Source organism: Myxocyprinus asiaticus, chromosome 17, assembly GCF_019703515.2.
Source record: "Myxocyprinus asiaticus isolate MX2 ecotype Aquarium Trade chromosome 17, UBuf_Myxa_2, whole genome shotgun sequence".
NCBI lineage: Eukaryota > Metazoa > Chordata > Actinopteri > Cypriniformes > Catostomidae > Myxocyprinus > Myxocyprinus asiaticus.
In genome coordinates, this window is record NC_059360.1 from 49,432,545 (window position 1) to 49,451,752 (window position 19,208).

The following is a 19,208-nucleotide window of genomic DNA, read 5'->3' on the forward strand; positions in this document are numbered from 1 at the left end:
CTTTCCAAAAATTCACCTGTTTGTTTGACATGTCAACTTCTGACTCAACCATGGAGTGAGTTTGGGGCGGGACTATCTCTTTTTTCAACCAGTGGCAGATGGGGGAGCTTTTGAAAAAAATATTTTTGCGATTTTGTTTTTGTGAAGCTTGTTACACACTTGTTACACACTTGTAACACACTTGTTACACACATTTTAGAAAAATATGCAAAACTACAAAGTTATACTTTGGACACAATATAGCCAGTTATTCTGCCATTTTTTTCGACTGAGCTTGACAAATTAGTTGAGTCTGTATCTGGAACAGAATCTAGAATTCTATTTAGCATAATGTAAATGTCCAAAAGTTTAAAGACACTCATTTGCAGGATTTGGAATGAGTGATAATGTGGAAAGATGCATCTCTACACATGAGCTCACAAATTATGCTCTTCAAATGGTTTTAATCAGATGTCTATGTAAACACAAGCTGTTTTAGAGAGAAAACTGTTTTCACTCTGTTTCTGCTGTAAATGAAAGTTAATTTACAAGCCGTATAGAACAACATGAATATGTCATGTGTACTGACCTAGAAAGGAAAACGCAGTAACTACAATAATATTGAAACTGAATAAAAGAGACTGCAATTTTCACACTGTTTTCTGAGTACAGTTGAGCCAAACTCATCACAGGACACATCAGAAAACATAAAGAATGAGCTGCAAAGTCTTATACAGAAAATGTTTCTCTTCTTAAACCGTGTCTGCATCTGTCCCTATAAATATTGAGGAAATTGTTGAGCGCTGAAGTCGCGGCCGGGCAGCTCACACACCGAACATGAGCCAAGACAAGAGTCACTGGGAAAAAGTTTCAAACGGCTCCCAGGATGAATAAAAGAGAAATGAAGCTCAATATTTCATTATTTATGACACATCTTTAGCCTCAGTAAAATTGCACAGACTCTTGGTCTATCAAAGCATCCAATGAACACATGTGCTTCTGCAGAACACAATTATAGCCTAAATATTAAAAGCCTTTCAAATGCTTTGAATCAGTGTGTTGCTCAATCCACTGAACTCTGAAGCACCAGCTATATACAGTCAAACGGCAAACCAATTCACCTTCACCCTGTTTTCTTCTGACCTTTCCAAGAGTTAGTCTGTATTTGCACTTAAAAGTTTTTTTTCATACATGATTTGTCTTCATGTCTTTTAGAGTACAAAGCAACAAGACATGTTTCAAAACTGTCACACTGTAACCCCATGTCATGGTGTTCTTGAAGACAGTAATGTTTCATAGATCTATGTTCAAAAGGGGGGTTTCTTTCTGCAATGTAGATTAAAATCAATTGCTTTTTATTTTTTAAATAAATAGAATTAATTAAATATGGTATGTTTGGTTTGTCTATAAAGACTTTGACCTCCTTGTGAAAAGTGTTGTGGCTAATTACCTCTTGATGCCACTGGCACTGTTATGATCACCGGCCATATATAATTGCATGGGGGTAATTGCATGTTTTGATTAAACAGCTCTGTCCCATCAAGGCATGGATGCTCAACTGGATTGAGATCTGGGGAATTTAGAGGCCAAGTCAACACCTTGGACTCTTTGTCATGTTCCTCAAACCATCTATGAACAATTTTTGCAGTGTGGCAGAGCACATTAACCTGCTGAAAGAGGTCACTGCCATCATGTTGAAAAAATAAATGATTTTTAGGTAGGTGGTACATGTCAAAGTAACATCCACATGAATGCCAGGTTTCCCAGCAGAACATTGCCCAGAGCAACACACTGCCTCCGCCGGCCTGCCTTCTTCCCACGGTGCATCCCGCTGCCATCTCTTCCCCAGGCAAACGATGCACTCGCACCCGGCCATCCATATGATCTAAAAGAAAATGTGACTCATCAGACCAGGCCACCTTCCATTGCTCCAAGGTCCAGTTCTGACGCTCACGTGCCCATTGTAGGTGCTTCCGGTGGTGGACAGGGGTTAGTAAGGGCACTCTGACTGGTCTGTGGCTACGCAGCCCCATACGCAGCAAGCTGTGATGCACTGTGTGTTCTGAAACTTTTTAGTCATGGCCAGCATTACGTTTTTCAGCAATTTCTGCTACAGTAGCTCTTCTGTGGGATCAGAGCAGACGGGCTAGCCTTCACTCCCCATGCGCATCAACGAGCCTTGGGCAACCATGACCCTGTCGCCGGTTCACCGCTTGTCCTTCCGTGGACCACTTCTGGTACGTACTGACCACTGCATACTGGGAACACCCCACAAGACCTGCCATTTTGGAGATGCTCTGACCCAGTAGTCTAGCCATCACAATTTGGCCCTTGTCAAAGTCGCTCAGATCCAGAACTGACTGTTCACTTGCTGCCTAATATATCCCACTCCTTCACAGGTACCATTATAACAAGAGAAATGTTATTTATTTCACCTGTCAGTGGTTTTAATGTTGTGGCTGATCAGTGTACACACACACACACACACACACACGGTTCTCACTCTTTTCAACCAACACATTTCCATGACTTTTCCATGACTTGAAAGCTAATTTCCATGCCCAACTATTAAGCCTTGCATTCTGAAAATGGCACCGAAATCACATAATCGCAAATTTATAAAAGACAAAACCACCCCATTGTTTGATAAATGTTCAACTGAAAACATTTCATTTTAAATTTAATCCATACGAACTCATTGCGAAGTTCCTGGAATTGCCAAAATTTGTTATGAAACTGAGTCAAACTTTGAGAATTCAGTGAGTCCCAGAAATACTGACAATTTGTTCTAAGAATCAGATATGGAAACAGCTGTATCTATACGAAGTATTTAGAGATTTGTGTCTCTAATTGGCCAGGTATTCAAAATAACATGATATATTTTAAACTCTTTACTGTGTTTTTAATCAAGTACAACGTAACACCCCGGTTTAATATTTTAGGACTGAGCATAATAAATGTAACGAACTGGCCATGGAGATGGTGTTAGGATCCATGTGCAGGAAGTTTATTAAAAGAGACAAGCAAACAATCCAAAACAGCAGGCAGAGAGACATAGTCGTAAAGCAGGCAGATAAATACAATAAACCAAATAGACAGTCCATTCAGGCAAACAAAACAAAGGGTAATCCAAAAAGCAGTAAATCCAGAAAAACAGGCAATGGTCATAACATGAAACAACGGCAATGGAAAAACGCTCGGTAAGGCAGGGTAAACTGGCAATACTTCGCAATGAACAATGGAACTGCATGGCTATATATAATATATATATATACACATATACATATACATACATATACATATACACACACATACATACATATACACACACACACACACACACACACACGTGGTAAACGGGAAATGAGCAGTGCAGAAATGGGTGAAGATTAGTATTCAGGAGAGGGCTCCCTCTGGTGGTTGGTAGGATGGGTAACAACCTCAGATGTTACAAACCCCCCCAATTTGCGAACAACTCCTGGTGCTCTTCTGCTAGGACGTCCCCTTGGTTGTGGTGCTGGACGATTAGGATGGGCTTGGTGGAACTCTTGGATCAGGGACGGGTCCAGTATGTCCTTGGCGCCTACCCACAAACTCTCCTCCGGTCCGTAGCCTTCCCAGTCCACCAAGTATTGCATCTGGCTCCCTCGTCACCTTGAGTCCATGATCTCTCTGACCATATACGCTGGTGCTCCATCAACCTCCAATGGAGGCACAGGCTCGGGATTTGCTATTCCAGGGCCAGAAGCCGGGTGGACCGGTTTCAGCAAGGACACATGGAATGAAGGAGAGATGCGGCAGTTAGCAGGAAGCTCTAATCGGTAAGTAATTGGGTTTATTTGAAGGATAATTCTGAATGGCCCACATGCCATGGACTGAGCTTCCTGCAGGGTAGCCGCAGCTTGAGATCCCTTGTGGATAACCAGACCCTCTGTCCAGGCTGATAGTTGGGATGAGGGCACCTCCGCTGGTCAGCCTGAAAGCGTTGCGCTCGGACTGCTCGCTGTAGATGGACATGTGCGCTGTCCCATACCCTCTCGCTCCGCCTAATCCAATTGTCCACCACTGGCACTGTAGATGGTTCTGCTGACCAAGGGAACATCAGGGGTTGGTAGCCCAGCATGCATTGGAAGGGTGTTAGCCCCGTAGAGGTACGAGTGAGGGAATTCTGTGCGTATTCGGCCCAGGGAAAGAAGTCGCTCCACTACTCCTGTTCATGGCTACAGTAGCTCCGAATATATCTGCCAATCTCCTGGTTTAAATGTTCCACCTGTCCGTTGGCTTGGGGGTGATAGCCTGAGGTGAGACTCACATTGATGTCCAGTTGCTTACAGAATGCCTGCCAAAATCAGGGATGTGAACTGTGAACCTCAATCGGACACGATGTCTTCTGGTAATCCATAGACTCTGAATACTTGGTGGAATAGAGCATTAGCAGTTTCCATAGCCGTGGGTAAACCCTTGAGAGTGACAAGCCTACATGATTTTGAAAATCGGTCGATAATTACCAGTATGGTGGTTTATCCGTTGGAGTTTGGCATGTTGGTGACGAAATCGATGGACAGGTGGGACCATGGTCTTTGGGGTATTGGCAGTGGTTGGAGTAATCCCGTAGGCAGTTCCTTGGGGGTCTTACATTGTGCACACACTTGACAAGACTTCACATAGTTAGTAACATCACGAATTACAGATGGCAACCAGAAGGAATTACGTACCAGAGTGATTGTTCTTTGGATGCCAGGGTGTCCTGTGCTCAGTGAAGTGTGGACCCATTGGATAGTTCTCAGACGTAGAGCTTGTGGTACAAAGTGCTTGGTTGGGGGGCAGTCAGGTGGTGACGGTTCGTGCAGTTGTGCTTGTTGTATTTCTTCCATGATATCCCAACTAATCGGTGCAATGATGACAGATGGTGGTAGGATTGATCCAGGATGAGGTTGGATGTGGGGTGGATCATGCCTGTGTGAAAGTGCATCTGCTTTGCTATTCTTGCTGCCAGGGCGGTATGGTAAAATTGAACCTGGTGAAGAACAATGACCATCGGGCTTGACGTGGATTCAGTCTCTTGGCCGCCTTGATGTATTCAAGGTTCTTGTGATCAGTGATAACTTGGGACGGGTGGACTGCCCCCTCTAACCAGTGACGCCACTCTTTGAGTGCTGCCTTCATGGAAAGTAATTCCTTGTTCACACATCATAGTTTCATTTGGCAGAATTTAACTTCCTGGAGAAAAATGCACAAGGGTAAAGCTTGCCTGGGGGTTCCGTGACGTTGTGAAAGGACCGCTCCAATCCCACAATCAGAGGCATCTACTTCAATGACGAAAGGAAGATTGTGGTGTTTCAGTATAGGAGCGGTCATGAAGCTTGACTGAAGGCTTGGTATGCGGCGTTGTTCCATGGCAACTTGTTGGGTTTTCCCTTGAGCAATGATGTGAGTGACGTTGCAATGATACTGTAGTTTCTGATGAAGTGGCAGTAGAAATTGGCAAAGCCCAGAAACCGCTGTAGTTCTTTGATTGTGGAAGGTCGAGGCCATTCGGTAACTGCTGTGATTTTAGACATCCATTTCTACACCTTTGTGGCTGATATTGTAACCAAGGAACGTGGTATGGGAGATATGAAACTCATTTTTCTGCCTTGACAAATAGCTGGTGTTCCTGGAGGACTGTCCAGACATGCTGGATATGTTGTTCCTTGTTTTGAGAGTAGATGAGGATGTCGTCAATGTAGGCCACCACACACTGATTCAGTAGGTCTCTGAAAATCTCATTGACAAAAGACTGGAAAACAGAAGGGGCATTAGCAAGTCCATAAGGCATGACAAGATATTCATAGTGCCCCCTGGTGGTGATGCAGATTTCCACTCATCTCCTCTGATTCTGATGAGGTTATAAGCACTTAGATCAAGCTTAGTATAAATCTTAGCCTCACGGAGTTGTTCAAGGGCTGAGGGGATAAGTAGCAGTGGGTAACGTTATTTCAAGGTGACAGTTCAGGGCTCGATAGTCGACACATGGACGTAGACCTCCATCCTTTTTCTCCACGAAGAAAAAACCTGCAGCTGCTGGAGAGGTGGAGGGATGGATGTAACCGGAGGCAAGGGCTTCCTCGATGTAAGTTTCCATAGCGAGGGTCTCGGGGCGTGACAATGGATAAGCCTTGCTTCTCAGTGGAGCTGTATTAGGCAGAAGTTCAATGGCGCAGTCCCATGGATGGTGAGGAGGAAGTTGAGTAGCTTTGACTTCACTAAAAACTTAATTGAATTCTGCATACTCCTCGGGAATCATGGTTACTGTTTGGAATTCAGGGCTTTCAGTGCTGGTGGTAAGACAAGGCATGGAGACAGCAACATGGAGAATGTTCATGACAGAAACTTGACCATCGCGTGAGCTCACCCTGTTTCCAGGATATAGAAGGGTTGTGGATGGCCAGCCAAGAATGACCCAGTTTGACATATAGTGAAATGTTCTCCACATGAAATAGTCCAATCTTGATGGTTATGGGAACAGTTTGTTGGGTTATACCAGTACCAATGGGAGCGTTGTCAACTGTGGTGATATTAATTGTTGGAATGCATTGAATGGTGGGTATATCGAGTTCTTGTACGATCTCTTGATTTATGAGATTCACAGCAGCCCCAGAATCCACTAAAGCTGTAAAAAAAAAAAAAAAGAAATTTAATATGCTCACCAATGGAGATCTCTACAGGCAACCAAAAAAAAAAACTGATGGATAGGTGACACAAAGTTCGTGGTACTCAATTTCGGCTTTGATTCATGGGAACTTGATTTCTTGTGTGGGCATGCAGCATTGAGATGACTTGGTTCACCACAGTAATAGCGAAGTTTTTCGTTACGTTGACGTTCCTCCATAGAAACATGGGTGTAAACAACTTGCATAGGTTCGGGTGATTCAGTGGATGCCTGTGCCTGTACTGAGACTGTAGACTTAGAAGCGGAGTGAAACTGGGGCCGTGGAGCATTATGAAGCAGGTTATCCATCCTGATAGCCATGGTAATGAATTCTGACAGAGTAGAACCCTCACCCTTGCATGTCAATTCCACCTTGAGCTCTTGGTGAAGCCCCTCAAAAACAGTTTTCAGAGCGTCATCATTCAACTCACTTTGAGCCTCTAGCGTCCTGAAAAGAATTGTGTAGTTTGCTGCAGATCGATGGACCTGGCGTAAATGAAGCAGCTGAACAGAGATATCTTGACCACAGGCTGGATACTCGAAGACATCGTGGATCTGCTGAACGAAGTAGTCAAACGAGGTCTGGATTTGAGGATCTTTGTACCAAACAGTGTCAGCCCAATCGAGTGCTTTACTGGTGAGTAAAGACATCATAAAAGGAACATTTCTTGGCATCTTGATAAAATGATTCATGTTGGTTAGAGAAATACACTTTACACTGTCGTAAAAAACCCCGGCATCTCTCAGCGGAACCATCAAACTTGTCAGGAAGAGCAAAGCTTACCGCTTTAGCATGGGGAGCTGGCAGTGAGTGAATGTAGTGAGTCAAACATTCGTTGGTGGCTCGTAGGCTGTTCAGCTGGCCTTGATAACCCTTTAAAACCTCGCACTGGTGTGCAAATGCAGCCTGGAGCTGTGAGACTTCCACTGGATCCATGGTAGGTGAAGTATTCCGTAACGAACTGGCAATGGAGACGGTGTTAGGATCCATGTGCAGGAAGTTTATTAAAAGAGACACAAGCAAACAATCCAAAACAGCAGGCAGAGAGACGTAGTCATAAAGCAGGCAGATAAATCCAATAAACCAAATAGACAGTCCAACTAGGCAAACAAAACAAAAGGTTATCCAAAAAGCAGTAAATCCAGAAAAACAAGCAATGGTCATAACATGAATCTAGAAACAATGGCAATGGAAAAACATCCGGTAAGGCAAGGTAAACTGGCAATACTTCGCAATGAAGAATGGAACTGCATGGCTATATATACACATGTGGTAAACAGGAAATGAGCAGTGAAGAAATGGGTGAAGATCAGTATTCGGGAGAGGGCTCCCTCTGGTGGTTGGTAGGATGGGTAACAACCTCAGATGTTACAAATAAATAAAAATATATATTAACTATAAAAAAAAAAATCCATGATTTTCCATGACATTTCCAGGCCTGGAAATCACAATTTTAAAATTCCTTAATATTTCCAGGTTTTCCATGACCGTGGGAACCCTGTAAAATCAATAATAAGTTATGAGTAAATGTTGTCAGATTGTGTCAATGCTCTATTAATGTCAAAATGAAGAAGTTGATGTCGTGGTTTTGGTCAGAAGTCCAGTGTCACAGAATGTTTGATCAGTTACATGACGAGAGACATTCCAGGACAACATGTTAAATAATGCCACATTCTCACAGAACAATGGAGAATAAACAGATCTGTGTGACAATGAGTGAAATGTGCCTTCAGCTCTGTGATGGAGTGAGTCTCTTTACTGTGATAAACCTCCAGACAACTCAACCATTAAGACAACTAGTAGCTTTTATTAAAACAGCTTGTTTGTCTCAGCAAAGTCTGTTTTATTTTTATTTTATTTTTTTACAAAAGTCAAATGCTCAAACAGTATTTGGGTGCATGGGCAACATCAAGATTTTAGGGTAAAATGTGTGTATATATATATACACTATATTGCCAAAAGTATTCGCTCATCTGCCTTTAGACGCATATGAACTTAAGTGACATCCCATTCTTAATCCATAGGGTTTAATATGATGTCGGTCCACCCTTTGCAGCTATAACGGCTTCAACTCTTCTGGGAAGGCTTTCCACAAGGTTTAGGAGTGTGTTTATGGGAATTTTTGACCATTCTTCCAGAAGCGCATTTGTGAGGTCAGACACTGATGTTGGACGAGAAGGCCTGGCTCGCAGTCTTCATTCTAATTCATCCCAAAGGTGCTCTATCGGGTTGAGGTCAGGACTCTGTGCAGGCCAGTCAAGTTCTTCCACACCAAACTCGCTCATCCATGTCTTTATGGACCTTGCTTTGTGCACTGGTGCGCAGTCATGTTGGAACAGGAAGGGGCCATCCCCAAACTGTTCCCACAAAGTTGGGAGCATGGAATTGTCCAAAATCTCTTGGTATGCTGAAGCATTCAGAGTTCCTTTCACTGGAACTAAGGGGCCAAACCCAGCTCCTGAAAAAAAAAAACCCACACCATAATCCCCCCTCCACCAAACTTCACAGTTGGCACAATGCAGTCAGACAAGTACCGTTCTCCTGACAACCGCCAAACCCAGACTCGTCCATCAGATTGCCAGATGGAGAAGCGTGATTCGTCACTCCAGAGAACGCATCTCCACTGCTCTAGAGTCCAGTGGCGGCGTGCTTTACACCACTGCATCCGACGCTTTGCATTGCACTTGGTGATGTATGGCTTGGATGCAGCTGCTCGGCCATGGAAACCCATTCCATGAAGCTCTCTACGCACTGTTCTTGAGCTAATCTGAAGGCCACATGAACTTTGGAGGTCTGTAGCGATTGACTCTGCAGAAAGTTGGCGACCTCTGCGCACTATGCGCCTCAGCATCCGCTGACCCTGCTCTGTCATTTTGTTGCTGTCATTCCCAATTGCTTCCACTTTGTTATAATACCACTGAGAGTTGACTGTGGAATATTTAGTAGCGAGGAAATTTCACAACTGGACTTGTTGCACAGGTGGCATCCTATCACAGTACCACGCTGGAATTCACTGAGCTCCTGAGAGTGGCCCATTCTTTCACAAATGTTTGTAGAAGCAGTCTGCATGCCTAGGTGCTTCATTTTATACACCTGTGGCAATGGAAGTGATTGGAACACCTGAATTCAATTATTTGGATGGGTGAGCGAATACTTTTGGCAATATAGTGTATATATATATATATATATATATATATATATATATATATATATATATATATATATAAAAGAGAAAGTGTATGTTTTTAGATGCTGTAAGTTTTTCACAACATTTTGATTTCACTTAGTTCATTTCAATGGTCCTGCTGTGTGAAAAAAGAATTTCATGTATAAATAGTAAATACACATTATACATAATACAATTTTAAAAATGCTCTTTCAAGTAGTTTTTGATGGACTTTAGAGCCTCACACTTCAGGACATTTAAAGGAATATTCTGACATATTGTTTCCAACAGTTCCAACAGCTAGCATCCACATGCTTTACTTCTTTACTGCTTATTGACACTGAAAAACATAGATGAATGATGAGGTAAAGAGGACCTGTGTGAAAACAGGACTAATGAAGGTCAGTTCAGTACCTGAGACGGGCTGATGTCTGGACAGGGGCTCCGCACAGACAGGAAGTCCTCCACAGGAAGTAGCAGCTGCAGTTTGGAGTCAATATGGAGGAGACTGTTGAGTTCAGAAGATTCTGGACTGAAACCTTCATCAGCTGATAGAGACACCAAACACACAGATGACACAACCTGAAAGAACATCAGTGTGATTAGAGACGTTTACACATGTCATTCCAAACTGATATTATTTTGGAGGTGGAGGCTGATTCATACTGTCAAATTCAAAAATGAAAGTATTAGCCTATAAAAGTACCACAAAAAAAGCAGTGTGACCATTCTGCTAAACCCCTTTGTGTTTCACCGAAGAAAGAAAGTCATATGAGTTTGGAACAACATGAGTAAATGATGATAATTTTCACTTTTAGGTAAACTATTCCATTAATGTTTTTACCACAATAGACAAGATTCAAACTCTTACTTCAATCTTTCATTTTGCATATTTTAAGCAAAGTTACAAAACAGATTATCATAATATGAAGTTTTACAGCCTCTCTTAATAAATGGATCTGCTTTTAGTATTGAAATATAAAAATGACTGCAGCCCTCAGTCACTAATTACACGGTGTTTTTCAGAAGCCGTCGTATGAAAATAAAAGTCAGAGCGGTTTCCCTGCACCTGGTATTTGCTGTTGGACTTCAGACAATATTCTGATTGCTGCTCTCGGTCGTTCCATCAAAAGATCTGTTCAAGCCAAATATCTGAGTCTTGACTAATCCCACTCGTTTCCCAATGAGCATATCTCCCATCAGGCCGAGCAGTGAGCGCATGAGGTCAGAGGTAGAGCGGCGCAGGCTGAGGTAAGCTTTGACATGCTGCCCGCATGCAGAGCCACAGATCTCGCAGCACACACAGAAGGACAACCAGAAGTCTCAATATAATCACAGTGACCTCACACAGAAACTCTTATTGAAGAGGCTTTAAGTTCGGATGCCAAAAGAAGTTAATTTTACTCCATATAAACGGAGAGTCAGAATATCATACAGGCTTGAGAGTGAACTCTTTTGACTTGAGCCAGTAAGCACGTAAAACACCCTAGCAACCACCAGAACACTCTAGCAATAACCTAGCAACCTATAGAACACCAAAGCAACTGCCAGAACACCCTAGCAACCACCTAGCAACCCCTGGAACACCCTAGCAACAATCTAACAACCCGAGAACACCCTAGCAATAACCTAGTAACCACCAAAACAACCTAACAACCACCTATCAGCCACCAGAACACCCTAGCAACCACCTAGCAACCACCAGAACAACTTAGCAACCACCTAGCAACTGCAAGAAAATCCTAGCAACAACCTAGTAACCACCAGAACACACTAGCAACCACATAGCAGCCGCAAGAACACCCTAACCACAACCTAGCAACCACCAGAACACTCTAGCAATAACAACCTAGCAACTTCTCTAACACCCTAGCAACCAACAGAACACCCTAGTAGCAACAAACTAGCAACCCGAGAATACCCTAGCAATAACCTAGTGATCACCAGAACACCCTAGCAACCAACTAGCAACCACCAGAACACCTTAACAACAACCTAGCAACTACCAGAATACCCTCAAAACACCCTAACAACAACCTAGTAAACACCAGAATACTCTAACAACCTAGCAACCACCAGTACACCCTAACAACAACCTAGCAACCCCTGGAACACCCTAGCAACCAAAAGAACACCCTAGCAACAAACTAGCAACCTCATAACACACTAGCAGTAGCCTAGCGACCACCAGAACACCCTAGCAATGGCCTAAACTACCTAGCAACCCCCAGAACAACCTATCAATCACCAGAACACCCTAGCAACGACCAGAACATCTAACCAACAACCTCGCAAGCAGCAGAACACCCTAGCATTAATCTAGAAACCACCAGAACACCCTAGCAACCACCTAGCAACCCCTGGAACACCCTAGCAACCAAAAGAACACCCTAGCAACAAACTAGCAACCTCATAACACACTAGCAGTAGCCTAGCGACCACCAGAACACCCTAGCAATGGGCTAAACTACCTAGCAACCCCCAGAACAACCTATCAATCACCAGAACACCCTAGCAACGACCAGAACATCTAACCAACAACCTCGCAAGCAGCAGAACACCCTAGCATTAATCTAGAAACCACCAGAACACCCTAGCAACCACCTAGCAACCAACAGAACACCCTAACAACTAACTTGCAACCACTAGAGCACCCTAACAAACACCTAGCAACCCCAGAACACCCTAACAACAACTTAGCAACCCCAGAACACCCTAGCAATAACCTAGCAAACACGAGAACACCCTAGCAACAACCTAGCAACCCCTGGAACACCCTAGCTACCAGAGGAACACCCTAGCAACAAACTAGCAACCTGAGAACACCCTAGTGAAAACCTAGCGACCACCAGACACCCTAGCAACCAACTAAACTACCTAGCAACCCCAAAAACACCCTAACAACCACCTAGAAATCGTCAGAACACCCTTGCAACCACCAGAACATCTAACCAACAACCTAGCAACCAGCTTAACACCCTAGCAACCACTTAGCAACAACCTGCACACCATAGCAACACCCAGAAACACCCTAGCAACCACCTAGCAACACCCAGTACACCCTAGCATCCACACAGCAATCGCCAGAACACCCTAGCAACTACCAGAATATCTAACCAACAACCTAGAAACTAGCAGAACACCTTAGCATTAACCTAGTAACAACCAGAACACCCTAGCAACCACCAGAACACCCTAGCAACTGCATTGTAATGGCCTGGCAACCACTGGCAAACACTGTAGCTTTGTGGCTTTGAGTTTTGCATTAGCAAGCAAACCACTGAATCTAGATCAAATCTCTGTCATCACAGGGCTCCAGACTAAAAGAATGACTATGGAGTGATTGGCAATTCCTAAACTGAAACATTTAGGAGCCAAATGGCTGTTTTTAGTTTAGTTATAATTACAGAAATGCATGATTTATTTTAGATGCAACTTTTGTAATAGTTTTGTTTAAGTGTCAAAAGCTGGATGTCAACATCACATAGCCGCTGTTGGGAAGAACTCAAATGTGCAGAAGATGCTGGGATGCCAAAAAACGAGCTGTACCTGAAGGATTTTCCTTAAGAACAGTGGTCTGCTTCACTGCTCAGGACAAAACAGGGACTTATGCACAAATATAAAAAAAAGATACAAGTAGTCATTGATCATTGAGGAAGCAGCACACCATAATAAGAACCAAGGGGATGTAAATGTTTGAACAAAATAATTTGTATAAATTCATTCATTATTTTGTCTTGTGTAATATTAGTAAATATATGTTATGTCCAATAGCTTAATCGGATATTTGACAAAACTGCATATGAACGCACACAAAGTGTTCACGCCAGTTGCCAATGGCAACTAGAGTTTAAAATATTGTCACAATTATTTGATTTTGTCACATTTGCAATCATTTTAGTCGCAGTTTGGAGCCCTGCATCAGAGAGATATTTCAGTGAACTTTTTCTATTCAGTCACTGCAAAGCTGCATATGTGTGAGAATTATACAATCAAACTGGAAGTAACGCCTGACAAAGAGAAAAAACAGCCGACACAGAGAGTTCTTTGTTCAACAATCAGAATCAATTTCCAGTGGTCTGTCTCCTCTGGCACAGAGGAAACAGGAAGTCTTTGTCAAGGTCCACTTCAGAGCCAACAGCACCTTCAACTGCACATTCTGTGGTCTGAATGTCGAGACTCTCTTTAAGAAGAATGTGAACTGCAGTGTGAGTCACAGAAGTTTCCTGTGGTTGATTTACTGTGGGTCATTGAATGTGGAAGTGTGATTACTGAGTGAAACTTTCTATAAGCTACAGACATAAAAACACAACCTATACTCATAAACACTGCGGTTTAATTACAACTGCCTCTGGCTTTATATAAATGATCCTGTACAGCTGCATTGCCGTTTATTATATTATAGATAAATGTGCAATACATACATTTTGTGAATTCTGTGTATATTGTGTACATTGTTGTGTAATATTTACACATGTTTATAATGTTTATGCTGCTAAGTTTATGTATTCTATCTATCTATGACAAACTCAGTTTGAATCTCGGTTTCTCAGGGTCAAAGGGTCAAAAGCATGCAGAGAGGAAGATGATGAATGTGAGCTGAAGTATTTCTCAGCTTGTCAAGGTCCAAAAGACATCAAACATCTCCTGATCAGGGACAAAAAAACTCCTGCAATAACAGAAAGTTCTGATCAGACCTGTTAGCAGGTTCCAAGTATCTGTGGTTAAGTTTGGTTTCCACGAATAATTACAGCTGAATGCTTTACAAAGGAAAGGATGCCATAAATGTAGTAGCCAGTTCCTTTTGCCTGCATCTGAAGAGCGATTATACAGATAAAGATGAAATTGAATTCCTGAATGTTTTGACTAAAATCTGAACACAAACTCCTGAACGACCCCCTCATGTGTGTGTGTACCTCAGGTGCATCATTCTGTCCCTCCTCTAGATCTTTGAGTAGTTCCTCGATTCTCTCTCTCTCTTGTTGTGTGAGCAGTACAGAGTTTCCTGCGGCACCTGCGAGCTGAAAATAACAAACACAAACACAATCATGAGCTACTGTCCTTAAAGGGATAGTTCACCCAAAAATGAAAATTATGTCATCATTTACTCACACTCATATCGTTCCAAACCTGTATGCTTTGAGTTCCTCTGTGGAACACAAAATAAGACATTCTGAAAAATGTCTGTGTTTTTGTCCATACAATGAAAGTCATTAGGGTCCGATGTTGTTTTGGATCCACTGACTTCCACTGTATGGACAGAAACAGTTGAAACATTCTTTAAAGGAATATTCTGGGTTCAATTCAAGTTAAAAGATTTGTTCACCCAAAAATGTAAAATCAGTCATTGTTTACTCACCCCTGTGTTGTTATATTCCTATATGACTTTCTTTCTTTTTCTGAACACAAAGGGAGAAATTGTGAATAAATGTTGTGCTCAGTGATGTCATACAATGGCGGTTTATGGTGACCACCTCTTCAAGCTTCAAAAGAACACAAAAGTATAATTCAGAAGTCTAATAAATTATTCATGAGACTCATGATTGTTATGAAAGCATACGATAAGATTTGATGAGAAACAAACTGAAATCTAATGTATTATTTAGTGTAAATGTTCAGGACACGAGAGCAACAGTTCACACAGACCCCTCGTGACATTGGGATGTTCAAGAGAAAACCCGTTTTGTTTATCTAAAAGCAGCGATAGTGACAACAGAACACAACACAGCTGCACAAAACAGAGAACAGAACTTACTAAACATGTCTGAAGAGTTTGTAGTTGAAGAATTGATGCATTTCTATGCCCAGCCTTATTTTTTTTAACAGAATACTCAGAAATCAAACAGAAACATAGAGGAGCTACAGGCAGAAACAGTCACAGTGTGTCCTAACCTGACAGCAAACGACACGTGATAAAAGGTATATTTTCTATGTTAATCAGAGTTTTTGTCCTAACCAGCAGTGACGAGTGACGGTACATTCTATCAATCGCTTGTTTTCTATTTTCGGTATCGTGCAGGTAACTCCATCCGCTGTGAACTGGCACTGGTCCAAAAACTCTCCAAACAATAAGGCTGGGCATAGAAATGCATCAATTCTTCAACTACAAACTCTTCAGACATGTTTAGTAAGTTCTGTTCTCTGTTTTGTGCAGCTGTGTTGTGTTCTGTTGTCACTATCGCTGCTTTTAGATAAACAAAACGAGTTTTCTCTTGAACGCCCCAATGTCGCGAGGGGTCTGCGTGAACTGTTGCTCTCGTGTCCTATCATGAACACACACAGGAGATCAACGGTCAGTGAACATTTACACTAAATAATACATTCGATTTCAGTTTGTTTCTCATCAAATCTTATCGTATGCTTTCATAACAATCATGAGTCTCATGAATAATTTATTAGACTTCTGAATTATACTTTTGTATTCTTTTGAAGCTTGAAGAGGTGGTCACCATAAACTGCCATTGTATGACATCACTGAGCACAACATTTATTCACAATTTCTCCTTTTGTGTTCAGAAAAAGAGAGAAAGTCATATGGGGTTATAACAACACAGGGGTGAGTAAACAATGACAGCTCGACAGCAGTCGACAGCATTTGTGGCATAATATTGATTATCACAAAAAATGTATTTCAACTCACCCCTTTCTTTAAAAAATGCAGATATTTGTGTTACAGCCAGACACTTACAATGGAAGTGAATTTTGTGTGAATGTTTATTAGGTGCTACTAGTTCAAAACAAAAAGGGGAATGGAAAATGCACACAGCAGTCACGCAGGGGTCTCAAGAGGTTAAAATTGGAGTTTTGCAGCTTTTAGTTCATGTCTGTAACTTTGAGGTCATCTATATGCTAGTGTACTGCTAAAACTTTTTTATTTACAATATATTTACACTCTTTCTGACTTAGAGACTTTTTGAAATTTGTATCCAATAAAATGTCTCTGACTAGCAATAGAGCACAACAGTGCCCGCCCACTTTTTCAGCCATCTTGGTTTTCGGAAGTATTTGTTCCATTAATTTTTTCCACAGGGATTTCATCAAATTCTTCCTAAAAGAGTTGTGAGCCGTGAACCGAACCAACCAGCTCCAACATTACAAACTTTGATCTGAAGCAAAAAAAGTGTCTGAAAATCAAACAAAAAGACAAAGATACAAGACTGTGTACTTAACATCTTTAATTATGTAATCGAATGAAATACAATGGAAAATCACCCAATTTTAGGGTTCTCCCACCTCCGAAATCCCAATTTAACCGCTGTTTATAAGTTATCATTACAAATCAATTCACTCATGGAGAAAATGAATAGGATTTATATTTCCGGAACCAGACTGTGGCGCTGTATAGCCTGTATCATTGTTCATGGCAGTGATGAAAACTAATGGCTTTTGGCTATTAAAACAATCTGTCCCACCCCAACTTCCTCTGTCAATATGAAATACATCAACATGTAAAGAAACCTGCCCTTTAAAGCATTCTTCACACTCATTTTGAGTCATATGGTTCTCATTAGCCTGACGTGACCTCGACATACCTCAATATTTTTCTTGACAAAGTCTTGTCTGCACTTGCTGTGTGCAGCTCCTCGCTGTCTGCGATCTGACGGCTGATCTTCCATCACCTGCTGACCCACTTCAGAACAACCCGCGGACTCAACATGTGTGTGTTCTGTGTCACACACAAACACGTGATGGTAAAAGGGCCTCTTGTCTTATTAAGTTTGAGTCTGTATAACTCACAGTAGCAATAGACCATGAACAGGAGAATCATATGAAGATCATTCATGAGATCAGGACGCCCTCCAGTGTCAAACCAATGACACTGAGTCTGACTAACTGTCAATAACTAGACTTGAACTTGACTGTCTCTACTTGACAATAACTGTGTATAACACAAGGTGACAAGAACAAAAGTCAGATAAGTCATGTCGTATGAAACAAAAACAACTAAAAGAGTCACTGTACAATGTTTTTGGAGATTATTCTACATGTTAACGTTTATAATCATGTTTCACTCATTTACCTTCGCTCTGATGTCTCGGGTTCAAATCATAGTTCAGATCTAGAAGTTCAGTCCCAAACACGGGTACAAAATCCACTTCACCGCAATCCTGAACTACAATGAATTAAAGCACAATAATAGTGAATTATTCATCTCACAAAACAGGAAAAGACAAAGATTATTTTTATGCTTTATCTATGATGCACTTTCTTCTTGTTGGCCTTTTTTAAACACTTTTGTAAGAATATTTTGTGATAGTCTTGGAAGCATCAAGTCATTTTTATTTGTACAGCGCTTTTCACAACACACATCGGTTTAAAGCAGCTTTACAGATAATGATGCGTAATGTCTTAAAGTCATCAATGAGCAGTTTAAATGAAAATGTGATTGAAAATCATGCCTTAAAAATGATTTAGACCTGCCGTGAGCAAGCTAAAGGTGACTGTAAGAAAAATAGCCTTGAGATAAACCAGACTCACTGTGGGTGCCAGTTCCACTCTGGCTAACCAGCATGAATATAATGCCAATATTACTTAAATATGTGTAATGCAAATTAAGTATTAATTGAGCAAACTGAGTAGATTTTTGGTGGGCAATGTCTGAATCTAAAGGATACTGATTGAACTATAAGTTTAATTAATAATTGTCTTTAAAGTCCATCTCGAATTGACAGCGGAAGAAGAATCAGTAAGAATGGGTTGAAAATTAAAAATCAATTCGTGTTTAGCAGTGAATGCCATCGTTTTCCATCAAAGCTAGTTTATAACAAAGTAAACTTAACATTTAATGAAAAATATAAATACTATTCTTGGCAATATATATATATATATATATATATATATATTGCTAAAAACAAATTGTATCATTGCCAGTGAAAATGTTGGCAAGTAAAAATCTGAACTACTGCACCAACAGAAAAAACTTTAACGTTTTAAATTTTAAACATTACTATTGATTATTATTTTGATTAACCCTTTAAGCTCTGAAGGTGTTTTTAAAGATTTCCTGTTTCAGTGGCATACCCAAAATTAAAGGATTATAACTCGACAAAAAAACAAAAGAAAAAAGAGAAAACTGTTCACATTTTTAATGATATTGATTATGATACATTCTGAGACTTTCAGCCTAAGAAACTGATGAAAAATCACAAAACAAAATTGACTTTTTTTCTTATTTGACATTATATATCTCTGGGTGTAAATAAGGTGGCTCCGAAAAACTGCTTTTGTTTTGTTGCCAATCATGTCAACTGTATCTGAGAAAACATTTGTGTTGATATGACAAAGAAATCAAAAGTTATAGCACTAAAAAAATAATTTATCATAGTGTCCAAAAACATCTCCAAACAAATAAAACATAATAATTGTACATA

General features: G+C 41.1%; 1 protein-coding gene across 2 annotated transcripts in view; it reads right to left on the minus strand.

Annotated features, from left to right (window-relative positions):
- Positions 1–19,208, minus strand: part of LOC127455183 (fibrous sheath-interacting protein 1-like) — a 59,871-nt gene that overhangs the window by 33,633 nt on the left and 7,030 nt on the right. For both annotated transcript variants that reach the window (XM_051722856.1, XM_051722857.1), the window contains 4 exons: positions 17,858–17,950; positions 17,370–17,503; positions 14,754–14,858; positions 10,252–10,419 (listed from right to left, as the gene is read on the minus strand). In XM_051722856.1, the coding sequence (XP_051578816.1) occupies positions 10,252–10,419; positions 14,754–14,858; positions 17,370–17,503; positions 17,858–17,950 (500 nt within the window). The remainder of the gene's footprint in view (positions 1–10,251; positions 10,420–14,753; positions 14,859–17,369; positions 17,504–17,857; positions 17,951–19,208) is intronic.